The sequence below is a fragment of the Canis lupus genome, chromosome 12 (assembly GCF_048164855.1).
Source record: "Canis lupus baileyi chromosome 12, mCanLup2.hap1, whole genome shotgun sequence".
In the NCBI taxonomy this organism is placed as follows: domain Eukaryota; kingdom Metazoa; phylum Chordata; class Mammalia; order Carnivora; family Canidae; genus Canis; species Canis lupus.
The window spans coordinates 7,659,010-7,676,779 of record NC_132849.1 but is presented as its reverse complement, the minus strand read 5'-3'; the positions used below and the strand labels follow the sequence as shown (position 1 = coordinate 7,676,779).

The 17,770-nt window shown below is 40.3% G+C and overlaps 1 protein-coding gene and 1 pseudogene across 32 annotated transcripts in view; one reads left to right on the top strand and one right to left on the bottom strand.

Annotated features, from left to right (window-relative positions):
• The window catches only part of PDE4DIP (phosphodiesterase 4D interacting protein), a 223,239-nt gene that overhangs the window by 171,917 nt on the left and 33,552 nt on the right, over nt 1-17,770 (top strand). For 29 of the 32 annotated variants that reach the window (XR_012004105.1, XR_012004104.1, XM_072769527.1 and 26 more), the window contains 3 exons: nt 7,952-8,040; nt 13,650-13,882; nt 17,024-17,459. Coding sequence is in view for 30 of the 32 variants with exons in the window: in XM_072769527.1 (XP_072625628.1) it covers nt 7,952-8,040; nt 13,650-13,882; nt 17,024-17,459 (758 nt within the window). In the remaining 2 variants the exon portion in view is untranslated. Of the gene's footprint in view, nt 1-1,880; nt 2,327-7,951; nt 8,041-8,313; nt 9,975-13,649; nt 13,883-17,023; nt 17,460-17,770 lie in introns of those variants that run through there. The other 3 variants (XM_072769545.1, XM_072769547.1, XM_072769546.1) reach the window with 2 other exon arrangements.
• Nucleotides 15,272-15,395, bottom strand: LOC140602044 (U4 spliceosomal RNA; annotated as a pseudogene).

Here is a 17,770-nt window from a genome sequence, read left to right as displayed (position 1 = left end):
AGATTCAAAATTCAAGAAAATTCATGTTCTGTCTCTTTTCAAGTTTAATCTAGGATTCTCTGATTAGGGAAAGGAGAAGCAGATCAGACTATACTAACAATTGCTCCTTTCATTGAGGAATAAAAGTTGACTTACCTACAGTCCCATCCCTTTAGACTATAAACCTCAGAGGGATGATACTTCAGTTCTTTTGCTTTCCTTGAGCTAGTATTAGTAAACTCTAGTTCCTGTTTGTTAGGATAAAGGTATTGTTTTCTGCTTTTATGATCTTTTTATATGAAAAAGTCATAGAATCTTCACATTTGAAGTCCCTGAAAAACTCAAGTTGCCTCTTCAACTAGGGCCTCAGTAATAATTCTGTAGGTTTATAGCCAGTGTCCTGCAGGGAAATGTGATAATCACCCTGAGAAGCTAGGAAGAAATCATAGTAACCCACACCCTTAAAGTCTACTTTCTGTCTTGCCTTGTAGAAATGATACAGAGGTAGAATAAATGAAATTAGCTTTCTTTTTCAGATACTGACATCCTGTGAGATATGAACATGAGCATATAGGATATTTTCTCTTTTAAGATTAAAACTTACCTTTTCTTCTCACTTTGGTCGCGAAGAACCATCAGTACTACAAAGAGTAGCTAGGAGTATGGAGCATATAGGAGGGAACCTGGTAATAAAAAATAGAAGGAATGAGTCAATGAAACAATACATCAGAATGATTTCCATAGGTTAATAGTTTCTGAGTTTTAAAACTTCTTGGAATATGGATTTAAGACATCCTCTCACTAGACATTTAGAGTAATAACTTTGTTAAACAACTTCATTATAATTAGAAGACAGGCATGTTGCTTTTAAGTAATCTGAGTATTGACAAAAGGTAAGTCCTCAACTTCTTTCAGTATAATCACGTAAGCCAGGATGAACTTCCCAAATTAAAAAGTTGCATTGTAATTTTCTTCGAGTAGAGGATGAGAAGTGGAAGGGAAACACAACATGTAAAGCTGACAATACTAATTTTACCAGATGTCGAAAAGAATGATCAAACTTATAAAGTGATGTGCTAATTCTTTTTGCATTACTTTCCCTTTACGCTGCTTAAAGTCAAATTCCAGAAATAAAATTTTTTATTTATCATACTGTTTTCCTTTTGCTAAATGAAGGATAAAATAGAAAGTTCAGCAAGAAAATGTTCAATGGAAAATAATATGAAGAATAGGGGTGTTAAGAAGATGAACTAAATCAGCTTCTGTGTTCCCTTTAAAAACTCATAATTTCCTAGCACATGCATGTAGCTTTGCTTTTAGTATATAACTTGAGTATGTAGTGCTTCCTTTTACAGTTATCAAAATCATTGCTCTAAAATACCAGCCTCTCAATCTGTAAACTTTAGAGGTATGTGTGTGTACAACTATGTTATATAAGTCATGAATTTCTGTTTCCATGAAGTATTCAGTTTGGTAATAAAAGCAGCTTTACTTTTATCACTTCTTAAAATTTTGGTCCTAGGGCTGTCAAGAAAAAGTAAAGTGATTCCATAGCAATTCAAATGAAGAAGGAAGTGACATGTTAAATGATCCAATCACTTGGCATTAGATTATTTATAGGACTATTTTCCCACCGAAATAAGCTGTATATTTTCCTCTGGAAATTCATTTCTTCATGGCACTGTGCTGTGTTAAACTGTGTTAACATTTGTGCTGAAATGGAGAGTGTACTTTTTAATACATAAGTGTTAGAATTTCAGCTACTTTAGTCGAGAGACAGAAAATTGTTACTGATCCAATAAAAGTATCAAAGGCCAAACAGTAACCATTTGGTTTCATTCTTGAAAAGATTTATGAGAAGTAGGGAAAGCTCACGTCTTTTTTTGTTTGTTTCCTTATAGGAGAATCAGTCTATTGATCATTCTACTAAAAATCCAAGGCAAAGTTAACGCTCTGGAATGAGTGAATGCTTTTGTAATTTATTTAACTAGAGGAAGGAAGAGGAAGAAACCTGGATTATTCTCTCAAGGAAGTGAGACTAAAGAAACAGCATTACACTTCCCTCAGAAATGTGAAATGAACTACTTTATCTTAAAAACTCTTTCTTGTTCTCCTTGCTGTTCTCCTCTTACTGTTCTCCTTGAGAACAGTAGCAAACAGGATGGAGATTTGAGGAGCAAGCTGTTATGCTGGGGGGTGTTATTCCTGTAAATATTCCTGGAAAGGCCTGCTGCTTATGCTCTTTGAGGGGAACAAAGAAGCCGTGAGCAGGAAAAATTCCTTGACATTACATCATTTCAAATCCCTGGAAAATTGCTTTCTGAATAAAGTGCAAGCTGGAAAGCCACTTAAGAGATGTTGCAATCTAAAGACAAAGATACACCATAAAAGGGCTTGACCAGAGACAGCAGTTTTCTTTCCTAGCTACTTGTTTCAAGATCAGAATCTGTCTAGTGAAGAATTTTATTTTTCAGCAGAAGCCTAGGGAGGACTATATATATATATATATATATATATATATATATATATATATATATATATAGTCATATAGGACAACTTCTCTATATATTAGGATATATATATATATATACACACACATGATCTTAAGGTCTTTTTTAGGAAAAGGAGTGGGAAAAAAAAAAAAGGAAAAGGAGTGGATGCGGAGTTTGACAAGAACTTTTTTGTTTGATTCTGTCATATAGCATAATATTTAAGTCAGGGGTACTTTAGTTGGTTCATGATGTGAACATGTGAGAGTTCTGGTATTGAGCACATGGCAGAATGTTACAGAATGAGAGTGAGCTGGCCCTCTTGGATCTGGTGTGAGGCTCTGGTACGAGAGGGGAAGACGAGCTGCGGGCTTGGCATCACACACTGGCTCTTGCTGTACAGTTTTCACTCTTTGAATCTCCTTCCAAAATCAGTCAAATATGACTTCCGCTGTGTTCTGAGTAACTATATGGGAAATATTACTCCTTTTCTGTTGGTTGAATGTAAATAGTTTATTTTTTTTTTAAAGATTTTATTTATTTATTCATGAGAGACACAGCGAGAGAGGCAGAGACGTAGGCAGAGGGAGAAGCAGGTTCCCTATGGGGAGCCTGATGTGGGATTGGATCCCAGGACCTTGGGATCACGACCTGAGCCAAAGGCAGATACTCAACCACTGAGCCACCCAGGTGTTCCCAATAAACAATAATGACTGTAGAGTAGAATTCAGGGAAAATGATCTTGTAACCCCATTGGCCTCGTTTCTGAAGAATGAACACTATATAACTTCCTCTAAGGTTTATTCATACATGATGGAGTTTTAAGGCAATTACAATGTAATAATGATGAATCCTATTTGTAAAACACCGGTTCAAAAGAATTCATCCTACTTTACTGGCAACTGTCCTGTGAAGCACAGAGACCAGAAAGTATTATTTCAAGCCTCCTATTGAGGGAAACATACTCAGAAGTAAGGAAGTACAGATAGACTCAATCAATCAAGATCATCCAGTTATAACATTAGGTATAAAATTTCTGCTGGTTACATTTAGGTTATGTGGCTGCTTTTTTTCAGCCCATAGACCATGTAAGTTTACCAACAATAATACTATTGTTTAAAGGCGCTATTTATTGAGTACACGCTGTTTGCAAAGCACTGTTCTAAGCACCTCAAATACAGTGAATCCTTCAAAGTTCACTACAACTGCATGGAGTGGATGTCACTGTTAACCTTAATTAGTAAGTAAGGAAACAGTTACAGGAAGGTTATGGCTTGCCTAATGTCACATAACTAATGACAGAAGCAGAAATCGAACCTAGACAATTGGGCTCCAGAGTTCATGTTCCTATGCTATCCTTGATTTTTTTTTCTTTAAAGATTTTGTTTATTCCTGAGAGACACAGAGAAGCAGAGACATAGAGGGAGAAGCAGGCTCCTCACAGGAAGCCCAATGTGGGACTCGATCTCCGGCCCGGGATCACACCTTGAACCAAAGGCAGATGCTCAACTGCTGAGCCACCCAGGCGTCCTGTCATCCTCAATTTAAATATCTTCACAAAACTATCAATTTTTGTTTCAAGTAATTAAAAGAATACATGTGCTTAACACTTAAATTTTCACTGAAGGTTTTATAGTGTTTTAGAGGCTTTTATTTCTGTGTACTTTATCAAGTCAGATAGCTGGTAGAAAATAATTTTCTAAATGTAAAAGGGAGTTTGAGGTACCACCTCCATTATATATATGGCTCAAAGCCTAGAAATTTGCAAGAACCACAATTTGGGAACCACCATCAAAGCCTCAAATGAAAAAAAAAAAAAAACTTTAATAAAATTTCTAGTTTAACATGTAAAACTTAACCTGGAGATAAAACCTGAAGGAGAAAAATAAACTCGAAGTGACAGACTCTTTTCAGAGTATCTAAAATAATAAGCAGTAGATACACCATTATAAAGTATAGTACCTTTAGAAATTTAGAACATTACAAATTAGTTTGGAAAATGGTGTTTTGTTGCCTTGTAAAAACCTAGAAAAGGGTATTCTCTCACAAAAGAGAAATTACTTTGTCATGGATTAAAAAAATAGTGAAAGAATGGTATCAACTGTAAACTTACAGGGCTTTATGTGGGGTAACTTACTCATTCCAATATTTTCTACAAAATTTTTCAACTTTATTCTAGTGTGCCCTGCCACTCACCACCAGCCTTGAGCATTCTTTTTTTTTTTTTTTTTTTTTTTTAAGATTTTATTTATTTGATAGAGCACAAGCAGAGGGAAGCCGCAGGCAGAGGGAGAGGAGGAAGCAGGGAACCTTAATGCATGGCTCTATCCCAGGACCCTGAAATCAGGACCTGAGCTGAAGGCAGGAGCTTAAACCCAGACTAAGCCATGTAGGCTCCCCAGCCATCAGCATTCTAATTCAAAATTGATAAAAGGGTGAGCAACTATTGAAGCTCCCCTGAAGGAACTACAGCAGACTAAGCTAGCTAAAAATAAATAAGGAAAGCAAAACCTCCTATGTAGTAGAATGTTGGGATGAAATAGGCATTCTTACTTGGTCTCCACTTAACTCCTGATAAAGTCAAAACCATTGGCATTGTGTCACTGAGTGAATTAGAACATTATCTAAAAATGCAAATGTGGCATCAGGAAGGCAACAAAGGTAAGTAGGGGGCAGAACGTGTGAGATAAAAGCCTTCAAGACCAGTGGCAGTCACTTTCTCTAATTCTCCCTTACTTTACTCCTAGGACCTAGCACAGGAGTCATCTTCAGATGTGAGGCAGCATGGCTGTACAAGTCACCAAGAATGATAATGGAGATGAGTTCAACTCATACAGCTGAGCTTACTTCAACCACAGGATTATCTAGCCCAAAGCTCAGGGGAGAAGCGGTGTGAAAACTGTGTTTTCTTAATCTGACATTGAGTGGGGCATTCATTTTCTTTGCAAGAAAAAAATAAAAGATTCTGATCTCTACTGTTATACAGGGAAAGATTTTCCAAAATAAGCATAATAAGATATGTAAGTCCACAAGTGAATTAGCTTCCTGGATTCAGTGAGTTGCCAAAGCTTAGAGAATGTGCTCATCCATCTCTCCACAACCAGTATTGAAAATGAGATCATTCTGGGGCCAGTTTGAAAGAGTAGATTTTGGAAATCCCTTTTGTACGCTGCCAGGGAATGTCTAAAAATGCTGAGTGGTTGAGGTACCTCATAGGTAGAACCTTATCGAATAGGACACAGGAATTTGGTCCAAAGTTAATACAATAAGAGGTACCTGGGTAGCTCAGCAGTTGTGCATCTGCCTTCGGCTCAGGTCATGATACCAGTCTGGGGATCAAGTCCCGCATCGGGCTCCCCGCAGGGAAACTGCTTCTCCCTCTGCCTATGTCTCTGCCTCTCTCTGTGTCTCTCATGAATAAATAAATAAAATCTTTAAAAAAACAAAACAAAAACAAAGTTAATGCAACATTTGTGGAATGAGTCATAAGATTAAGTTGTTAGGGCAGTATGCTTACTACCTTCTAGTACTTTAATAAGATTGACCTCAGTCACTGCAAATACTCTGGCATGAACTTGCAGATGACAAGAGATGGAATGAAGGTGTGAACTGCCCCTGTTCAACTTCTCTGCAGAGAGGGTAGTGAATGCTCATTACTCATCCATGGATGTCTGAGCTCAAGAGCAGGTTCTTTGGTCATGGAGGAAGAAACAAAGATATGATTTGTCACCAGAAGGAACAGTGAGTTGCCTCTGTCTGAAAGTCCAGAGATTTGACTTCTTGGCACAGCTCTTGTCAGGACCAGCTGCGTAAACTTGGACAAACCATCTAATCCCTTTCAGGCACAGGTTACTCAGTGGTCAGAAGAGGAGTTTTAATAGGCTGGTTGCTGAGGCCAGGGTCAGAACTAGATCTCAAGCTTCTCTAACTTGGGCAGGTTCTATAAGACCTATTCTGTAGACCCAGGGAGTGTCATGGTAGATTTTCTTTGGTATTAAAGTGAATTAACCATCATGAATTCCTCCATTTTCAGAAGAAATCAATAATGTGGGCCACAGATCTTAATCTAAAATTGGATGAACAGTCTTACTGTAACAGATGTGAAAAGGAAGAAATGCCCTAGTTTTGTTCTGTCCTATATGGTAGCCATGAGCCATGTGTGGCTAGTTGAATTTACATTTAAATTAATTTAAATTTTAAAAATTGAGTTCCTCAGTCATTCTAGCCTATTTCGAGTACTCAGTAGCCATATGTGTCTACTGTATTGGGCAGCACATGCATAGAATTGCAGAAAGTTCTGTTGGTCACACTGTCTCAGTCCTTTGCCCAGACAACAAATGGCAGTTATTAGTTCTCCCTTAGTGCAAGACATAGATGTTTGTGCCTTAGGGTGAGGGTGTCCATCTTTAAGGAATGAAAGAATGTTTTAAAACCCACTTGGACATTGGGGTGCCTGGGTGGCTCAGGGTGTGATCCTGGAGTTCCGGGATTGAGTCCCACATCGGGCTTCCTGCATGGAGCCTGCTTCTCCCTCTGCCTGTGTCTGCCTCTCTGTATGTCTCTCACGAATAAATCCTAAAAAACAAAACAAAACAAAACAAAAAAACACTTGGATAAAGAAGCGTAAGAAACCTCTCAGGCAAAAAATGCAAGGAACAAGAGTTTAGAGTGATGGGAAGGTTAAAGGAAGGAATTAGGAAACACCCAAACCATTTTGTGCCTTGAGTCTTGACTAGTCCTGAGCTTCTGTAGAACACATAGCTCCTAGAGGGGTGTTCTTCAGAGATATTGTCACCCCATGATCCCAGAGATGGAAAAGTATGAGAAAGCAGGTTACCTTAATCCCCAGCAAGTCAATGATCCTCTCAGTACTCAATGGTAGGGAAATGGTTAGTCATATTGGGCCCATGTTTCTTTTTTTTTTTTTTTATATATATACCAGCTTTTTATTTTTTTATTGGTGTTCAATTTGCCAACATATAGAATAACACCCAGTGCTCATCCCATCAAGTGCCCCCCTCAGTGCCCGTCACCCAGTCACCCCCACCCCCAGCCCACCTCCCTTTCTACCACCCCTTGTTCGTTTCCCAGAGCTAGGAGTCTCTCATGTTCTGTCTGGGCCCATGTTTCAAAAAAAAGTTGTTACATAGCTGGACTGGCAGGACAGGGATTAATTCAGGCTATCTAGAAATAGGTGAGAGGGGTAACCACTCTAACAGCCAACTCCTTAGGTACAGGCCTGTGCAGTCAAAGCCAGCAAATGTTTTAAGGCTTAAGCTTCAATATTAGTAAGAAAGTATCAGTGATAAAATGCTTTTCTACAGATTTGGCACACCGGTTCCACCTTCAGTCCTCCTGGCTAGGGAATCATGCATATGTGGAAAGGAAGAAATCAGAGGCAGATGGCAAAAAGTGTAATTTTAGCTGCTCTCTGAAAGCCACCTGTGAAGGGAATCACCTTTCTCTTCTGGACTCACTTACAGGTGCAGCTGCAGGGGAAGATACAGAAGATGCTAGTACTGAGTTCACGGACAGCATCGAGGAGGAGGCTGCACACCATAATCACCAGCAAGTAAGTCCATGTCAGGTTCTGGGTTCCCAGGGTGGAAGGCTCATAGCCCTTTGGGGTCTGGTGTCTCCTGCAGCCCTTGTGAGCCTAGAGTGAGAAGCTATCTTTTTATAAAAACCACTTCCCAGTCTTCTTTCTGCCCTCCCTGAGCTTCCAGCCACCTTGCCAGCCAACCCCTGTCTTCACTCTCCACTTTTCTCTCCAATCTACCTTTTTTTTTTCTCCTTCTATCCCCTGCTCCTCCTTCCCACCTTTGCCTCTATGTACCATCTATAGCTATAGCTTCAGAAGAATTTTACTTACAACAAGACCATGGACAGTTCCCCTTTTGGGTTTTTGTATCTGAAACACACCACAGAAGACAGGGAGACATCGGAGGGCTGCTTGGGAGGTGGCAGGCCTAAGACCTGCTCAGGAGAGTGCTCTCTGAGAACCTCCCAAGAGGATCAGAATGCTTCCAAAGCGGGGATCTGTCTTGGTGAAATCTCGTTACACAAAAGAGAAGTCTGTTGGGCAACCTGACAGACCACCCAGGTTGTGACACATCAGTGACCAGCAGGTGACACTTCAAGAGCAAGCCCCCATCAAACCTCAGAACTTGGTACCCAAGGCTGAAACACTGTTCCCACCAGCCATCAGTGAAGGTGTAACCAGCATGTTCTCAAGCTCAAGAGTTGAATGTCCTGGACCTCAGAGATTAAGTCACCGACAGTGATCCCATTGCACTCACTGGCACTCCTATGTGTCTCCATGTTGCCCAGTGACATTTAGCAATCACATCTCCTAGATGGACCATGCCTGTGAGTCTCTGAGTTATTAAGGAGAAAGTGGATCATTGATATCTGTCCTTCTGCAGACATAGCTAGGCTTTTCCATTGATAGCTTCCTTGTAGTTATTAGGAAAACTGCTAAGAAAATGAGGCTTTCTGGGTCTGCCTCTATACCTCTCATATAAGGAAAAAGGGAGACCCAACAAAAAGAACCCACATGATCATTCCTCAAATATCATAGGACTTGGCACAATCTTTAGCTCTTGAGGACATGAGTAGTTAATTGTCTAGGATACCTCACGTCCTCAACACAGTTTCTTTACATTCTATCAAGATCCCCTTTTTGTTGCTCTAGCCATATCTGACCCTCACTCCCTTAAGTTCTTGCATGAGTTCAACTTCTCCTTTTGTTTGAATATCTTCTTCTAAGTCCTCCTAACCAGTGCTTGTGACTTTAATTATGTATACTACTGCCCCTCCAGACAGATCCCTTTGCCTCCCATTTCCTAATGTCACTGAGGAGCTTTGGGGAGAAGAGAGGGATCTGTAAGATAAGCAAATGTCCATTCTAAGAGTTAGATTGAGATGTCAGCCAGTCACTGGTGGTTATTGCTGCTGTGGACAGGATTAGCTTCAGAAAAAGTGAACAACAGACACAGACGTGAAGACAGCCAGATTCTGATTCTGATTGACACAATCTAAACTATGTGTAGTCATAAGAGCCCTCTGCTCTAATTCTCAATTGTAGGCAAACTGCTTGTAAAATTGTTCCTTCCTTAACCTTCCTTCCTATAGCTTAGCATGGAGCAAATGACCAGATAACATTTTGAGAAGGTCAGTTCAATCCTGGAATAAACCTTTTTATTGGGGCATATGTATTTCCCTTGCAATGTCTACCCTATTACTTGGCAGAGATACTTAATAAATTATTAGTTAACCTTTGGATTAGGTTTTGACTCATGATAGACAAATTTACATACTTGATGGATGAAGAATATCTTGGGTAAGCATCATTTTCTTTTCATAATCTTTCCTTGAAAATCAATCTCCAGTTTTGGGTAGGATGAACGTTGGTGTATGAAATCATTGTAAATTCACTTCAACTTTTCTGGAGTTTGAGGGTATGACTCTCCTGCTGCCAAATAAATAAAGCTTGTTTTGCCATAATTGTTCTGTGTACCGATTCTCAAAACTGTGTTTGCTGGTTCCCGGGGAAATCGTCCTTTACAATTCTGCTCTGAGTTCCTGCTTGCTAAGTCCTTGGAAGATACACTTTATTCGACACCGAGCTACGTCCTGCGTTAGACATACACAGACTTCCCCCAACAAACACATCCTAGTCTGTGTTCCTTCCAAGGCAAGAGCTATCTTTTGGCCAAAGCAAGTTGCTTCATCCTTATTTTTAGACTACTCAGGAAGTCTCAGGTCTGGCTATGTTGGTAATTTCCCCGAGGTATCTCCCACAGAATCCCATTCTCAAGCAAATGTAAGGTCTATAATAAATAAGTAGGAAATGCCTGTGAAATGAATCAAGCATTGCCTTTCTTCATTTGAACCTTTGTAGTGGAAAAAAAGTTCATCAAGAATCAAAATTCAAAAAAAAGAATCAAGATTCAAATACAAAGAAGGAGAAAAAAGTAGTGTGAAGAACTTGAGAAAAAAATCATTTTTAATGCCCTCATGCTGCGTGAGGACTGATTTACATTATGAGACATATTGTAATGGGTAAAAACAAAGCAACTCAATTCAAACGAGATCAGTTGTGCACATAGATTTCTGTAGGGTAAAAGAAAACCCAGAGTACACAAAGTTTAATTATACAATGGAAGCAATAGAACAGATGAATTAGGAAATGGCAGATGGGGAGGAACCTGTAAGAGACATAATTAACACTAGACCTAGAGGGTTCTTACGACCACCACACATACTGAAAGCCCTGGGGTTTTATTTGGGGAAAATATAGAAATATTAACTTTGCATAGGTGAGAAAGAAAAACTGATTTAAAAGATTCTGAGTCAGTTTTCATGCATTTACATTTCAATTTAAAAAATAAGTTAGCCAAAGTAAGCTCCCTTTGATGCAGAAATGAGAACCCAAATTAGCCTGGAAACAAATCATAGCTCTGTTTTCTTTCTTTCTTTCTTTCTTTCTTTCTTTTTTTTTTTTTTTAAGATTTTATTTGTTTATTTGAAAGAGTGTGAGTGAGAGAGAACAGGAGCAAGAGGAGAGGCAAAGGGAGAGGGAGAAGCAGACTCTTCACTGAGCAGAGAGCCCAACGAGGAGCTTGATCCCGGGGCTCCAGGCTCATGACCTGATCCGAAGGCAGAAACCCAACCGACTGAGCCACCCAGATGCCCACATAACTGTTTCTTAATTTTAAAGTGGGAAATTAGACCAAGTATACCTTAAGGCCCCTTCTGGTATTGACATTCCATCGTTCTTAATTTTTTCTTTTTAAAGAAAAGGTAAATTTAAATCAATAGAAGATAACATACATCCAGAAGGCACTTTAAAAATAGATAGATAGGTATTGCTGGGGCACCTGAGTGACTCAGTCAATTAGGCATCCAGGTCTTGATGTCAGTTCAGGTGTTGATCTCAGGGTCATGAGTGTGGAGCCTACTTAAAAAAAAAAGACAGAAAAAAAAAAAAAAAAAAAAAAAAGACAGTTATCATTAAAGTGAGACATTATTTTTAAACAGAAGGAGCCTTTAGGTTTTAGAGAAGAATAAAAGCACCCATATTTGAAACTGATGCCAGATTATTTTTTTAAAAGATTTTGTTCATTTGATAGAGATAGAGTGCGCACAAGCAGTGGGGAGGAACAGTGGGAGACGCAAACTCTCCACTGAGCACAGGGAGCCCGACCCCAGAGCTCAATTCTAGGACTCTAAGATCATGATCTGGTTGAAAGCAGACGCTTAACCGACTGAATCACCCAGGTGCCCATGCAAAGTTTATTTTAGTTAAGTTAGTTGGAAAGGGTTTATTTTAAAAGGTAACATCACATAGTTTAAATGAGAGTTTGAGGTCCTAAATTTTCAAAAGTGGTTTTATCCAGTCCCTTTTATTTTGTCCCAAGTCCTTGGCGGTATGTACAGAGACAGGCCAGAATAACTGAGCCCAGCAGCAGAACCAGAGAGACAAATGTCAGGCTCAGAACTGTAGGGATGCCTAGGAAATGAGCAGCTTTGTCTATGCATCTTTCTTCTTTTTCTTTGCAACCTCAAGTGCTGTGCTACTAAACACCCTGCATATATGTGCTATCAATCAACCCCACCCATACAGCCTAGATCTTACCATGCTCAGTTACAAGCAAAAGCCCTACAGCTTTGTGCAAGCAGCTATTTATCAATCATTGATCCATTTAAGCTGCTCTGGGCCCTGTTTTGTTCAATATATTTGTGAACTGAATAAAGCTATAAAGCATGTAATTAATTCTACAAATCATCCCCAATCGAGTGGCTACTACTTGAGTTATGGAGACACACATAACATATTTTGAGGACTTTGATCATTAAGAAATGATTTGTATAGCAACAATGAATTTACTGGCAACAAGTACAAGTCACACTGTTAACACAGAAGAAACAGCACGACCTCGAAATAGCTGTGGGAGAGAGGTGGGAAACTGGGAGATCAAAATAGACTAAAAAAAAAATAGACTCGAAGCTAAGTAGAACCCCAAAGTGCAGTCGCAGAGAGGAGAAAGAAGCAACATGGCATTGGGATGTATTAAGATTAATGTTGGGGGCACCTGGGTGGCTCAGTGGTTGAGTATCTGCCTTTGGCTGGGGAAGTGATCCTGGGGTCCTGGGATCGAGTCCTGCAATGGGCTCCCCACAGGGAGCCTGCTTCTCTATGTCTCTGCTTCTCTCTGTATGTCTCCCATAAATAAATAAAATCTTAAAAAAAAAAAAAGATTGTTGGATGGATGGATGAGAAATCCTTGCACTAAAATATGTAGTCATACACTGAATAAGTTATCATACCCAGGATTTGGTTTCCATACTTTTAAAAGTGTGTGGAGAACTGGAGAGGAACCCAAGATGAATCATAAGAAAGTCTTTAAAAAAAAATTATCCTTTGAGGAAAAGCTACACAAACCACTTGAGTTGACACACTGAAGAGTAACTACAGGGGTATCCTCAAAACGTAGAAAGGTATGGGGAAGTTATTTCCACCTTGTTTTCTTCCCAGGTGTTTAGATTTGTAGAGCTCTGTGCCTGGTAGCATCAGCACAAGGGTGATAACCAACAGGTGATACTGGCTGCTGGGCAGGTGGTCTCACTTTTAACTTCTCCGTAGTTCCAGGACGAGAGTCTTAAGCTTCTGTTCTCTGTAGCTGAGTGCCTTCTGTCTTAGTCATCCTTCTTAGGGCCTGAGGTTCAGGCATGGCCTGAGGCTTTGAGTGCTGGGGTCTCAAGGTGTGATCTTTGCAGTCAAGGACTTGGATGTTGTGTGGAGTCAAAGAAGTTTCCTGTCTTGTAGGAAGATTCTTAGGGGACTCTGCCCCTCTGGAGGAGAAGAATCACAGCCTCCACACTCTCCAGTCCTATGTAAACCTCATGTGTTTGCATTTGGTTTTTATTTATGATGTGCTGTTGTTTTTTTCACCCACATCTGGATGCCACTCTTCCTGCCCATGGAAGCAATTCTTCCTGCTTTCTTGCTGTCCTCATCACCTAAACCAATCTCCAGGGCCCTTATGACTGAGGAAGTCCTTAGGGTGAGCACATTTTAGTGCTGCCTCTTTGGTTCGCATTAAAGCCTGCCTTTGCGATCTGATGTTCCTCTTGAATCCTCTTCCCTAACTTCTTTAAACTATGGTTTTCTTTCAGCTCATCAAGGTGGCTTTGGAGAAAAGTCTGGCAACTGTGGAGACTCAGAACGTATGTCTCCCCCCTCCTTCCTCAGCAGGAGGGGACAATAACAGGGGTCTTCAGGAGGAGATGCTCCACCTGAGGGCTGAGATCCACCAGCACTTAGAGGAGAAGAGGAGAGCTGAGGGGGAACTGAAGGAGCTAAAGGCTCAAATTGAGGAAGCAGGATTCTCCTCTGTGGCCCACATCAGGTAGGACACTGCCCAGAGAAGGGGAGCCTGCCCATTGAGAGGCCACCATAGCCAAGGAGTTCACCTTGCTGCAACCAAGGCATTTGTGCTACTATAGGGCTTCTTGGTTCATATCCCAAGCTCCATGCCTTAATGGAACTCTTTAGAGAAAACTCAGTAATATTGGATAATGGTGATTGTTAATAATTACCATTTAAATTATTTAAATCTGGTCTTAATTCAATATAATAATGCCCATTATTAGCTATGCAGTCACAAGTGCAGACATCCCAGTTGTATGACAGGTGTTGCCCTTTGAATTGACTGGAAGATATGAGAAATGATGCTTTGCTGCTGCATGCAGAACCAGAATAGTTGTTGAAGGAGGAGGATTTTTACAGGGACCCCTTCATCTCCACTCAGCTCTCTCTCAGCTGCATGAATCCCTAAATCATGGAGTAGCAACTTTAATAATCTCTGCTGTTTTGTTAACTTTACGAAAGTGGCATATAGCTGATTCATTGGCTAGATTGGCCACTCTGTTTTTAATGGCATTTTTTCAAAAGATGTTTGGGGAACATGCTAATAATGTAGGGCTAATCCATTCATCCTTGCCTATTACATGCCACCTAAGCAACCTTGAGTCATAGAATAATATTAACACTAAAGAGGACCTTGGCATCTAGCCTATCCCTTATTTCATGGCCAAGAAAACTCCAGTGTAAAAAGTTCTAGCAACTTGCTCAAAGTTGCATATTAGTCCATGGCTAGACCCCTGCCTCCCAATTTTTAATATGTAAGCCTTTTCTTCTTTGGCTATATACTTTGCCAAACAATTTTGGAAATATTCTTGTGATCATCCTTCATGCTTGTTCTTTTACTCTGAATACTCATGATTTTTTTTTCTTTTTTTTTTTAAGAGAGAGCACAAGGCAGGGAGGGGCAGAGGGAGAGGAAGATAGAGAATACTAAGTAGTTTCATGCCTGCCGAGGAGTCTGACGGGCTCAGTCTCACAATTTTGAGGTCATAACTTGAGCTAAAATCAAGAGTCAGATGCCTAACTGACAGAGCCAGCCAGGCACCCCATAGTATTTCCTTCTACTGAAGTGAAATTCTACTTAAGTGAAAGAATAAGTTTTTATTTTTTAGTAAGCTCTATATAGGCCCAATGTGGGGCTTGAACCCACAACCTCGAGATCAAGTCACATTCTCTACTGACCTAGTCAACCAGGTACCCCAAGCATAAATTTTACTTAACCTTTTTTATGTGTAAACTTGGTTAAACTCTTGGATAAGAACAGTACATCTCTTTTGATCCTACAGCTGAATATAAAATCAAACCAAATGTAGATACCTTCATAGTTTATTTTCTTTTTTCCCCAGAATTACTAACCTGAAACTCTGATTCACCTTTCCACCCAACCTTAAGAATCACAGATACTGTAGAAGACAGAATCTGTCTAATGTTTCCATTAGCAATAATCATGCCTCAGGTAAACTTCATTGCCTATGATACAGCCACTGTGAAAAGCTAAGATCTATCTAAGGAAAGCCCTTCTTTTGAGAAGACTTTGTTGAGCTTTGTTCTCTTCGGTTTATATCATGAAAACAGTTTTTCCCCAAAAAATGAAGCTATAATATAATACCAGATATTTTTTCCATACTACACATGTGTTGCCTTCTCTCCATCTCACATCTCAGTTTTGGCAAAATACCTGTCCCCCTTCTTCATCGAGGAAACTCTCCTGGATAGTCAGTCTATCTGATTCCCATGTCCTAAAGTATTTTCTTTTTTTCTTCTTAATTCCCACTAGACAAGTATTGCTCATGTTTTGAAGACTTCAGGATTCTAAGAAACCCTATCTAGGGGGATAGGCGACTGCTAATCCTTCCAGGTGTGAATGACTTGTGTCTTTGGCTCCTTTAGGCAGCACTTCTCAATTTAGCATGCTTAAGAATCACCTGCAGAACTTAAGTAACATCTAGATCCATGAGCCTTAGCCTTAGCTCTAAAGTTTGGTTTTTTTAAACAAGGACCTCATAGGATTCTGATATTAGTACTTTTCAGGTCTGCAGCTGGTACAGCAGAATAAAATGACTCCTCTGTGGCAGACCCTGAGCTAACCAGACCACATATGCAATTTCATTTAAGAGTCCAGTAACTTCACTGGGTCCAAGTTATCCTTATTTTTCATAAAAGAAGACTGAAGCTCAAAGAGGTTAAGCAAACTGCCTATTTAAATGAATTGGCTTGTTAAGGCCATGTTTTTTATGGCTTCCATCCAACCCTGGTGAAGGATTTGGTGGGAAGAAAAGATAAGGTCTAGAATGTCTTGATGAAAATGAGTTGTTTATCCATTTTATTTCTTCTACAAATAGAAATGTTTTATGTGTCAGGCACTGTGAAGGCTCTGGGGATACAGAGTTAACAGAACAGAAAGAGTCCTGACCTCATGAAGATGATCTATCACAAGAGCCAGGCATTAAACAAAATAATTACAGAAGTACATTTGATTGTAGTTCTGATTAGTATTATTTATTTCCCAGGTCCTAATTTCTCATTCAGTGGTTGAAAACTGACTGATGATAATTAATAGAATTCTAGAATCCATAATAATAAATTTGTCGCAAGCAACGGGGTCTTTATTTTTTTTTTTCTTAACAGCATAAGTACCATTGTTAATTCCAGAGGCCGCTGAAAATTAGAACCTTAGGTTGAGAGGCACCTGGGTGGCTCAGTCAGTTAAAGCATCTGCCTTTGGCTCAGGTGGTGATCCTAGGGTCCTGGGCTCGAGATCAGCATCAGGCTCCCTGCTCAGTGAGGAGTCTGCTTCTCCCTCTCCCTCTGCCCCCTACTCATGTTCTCTCTATCTCAAATAAATGGAATCTTGAGAGAGAGAGGGAGAGAGAGAGAGGCTAAATAACATGGGTAAAGACAACTAGACCAGGTGTGTTGAGTCCAAGATTTTTAGCAATTGTGTCGCCACCAAGTACGTGTGGTAGTGCTGGCAAGTCTCTCTTTTCCTGAGTTTTGGTTTCCTTGTCTACAAAATAAGGGCACCTTTGTAGCTCTCTGACGTTACTTCATGCTTTGGGGTGTCTCTGAAGTCTTTGCTGGACCCAGACCAGAGCCAGCCGCTCACGGTGTGTGTTTCCTGTAGGAACACCATGCTGAGCCTTTGCCTTGAGAATGCAGAGCTGAAAGAGCAGATGGGAGAAGCAATGTCTGATGGATGGGAGATCGAGGAAGACAAGGAGAAGGGCGAGGTGACAGTGGAAACTGTGGCAGCCAAAGGAGGTCTGAATGAAAATAGCCTTCAGACTGAGTTCAGAAAGCTCCAGGGAAAACTGAAGCATGCCCACAACATTATCAACCTCCTCAAAGAGCAGCTGGTGCTGAGCAGCAAGGATGGGAATAGTAAACTTAGTCCAGAGCTCCTAGTGCGCCTGGACCGGGAGATCGACAGAATGAACACAGAGCTGGTCTGTTCTCCGGAGAAGCCCCAGTGCCAGGAAGAAGAGCATATGACCACAAGGCCCTGCCCCAGACCCCAGAGCCTTGACCTTGGGGCTACCCTCTCAGTGGATGGCCACCAAGTAAGTATGGGATTAGATGGATGAAAGACCTGTGCAGAAGGTCTGTGCTGGAGGTAACAGTTTTTACCTTCAACAGTACTACCCTGTGGGTCAAGAAGGACTCAGGGAAGGGTACCTTTGCACCACAAGCAGTAGTAATAATAGTCTACACGTTCAGCCTTTGAAAAGGCTTTTACAACAATTTCTTATTTACTTGGGTAATTAATCTTTCATAAGTCTTTCTTCAGCGTTTAGTTTTCCAGATAACCACACTAGGCATAGGCAGCAGGCAGTAAGACCTGGTCTCTGTCCTGGAAGTACTCAGTACAGTG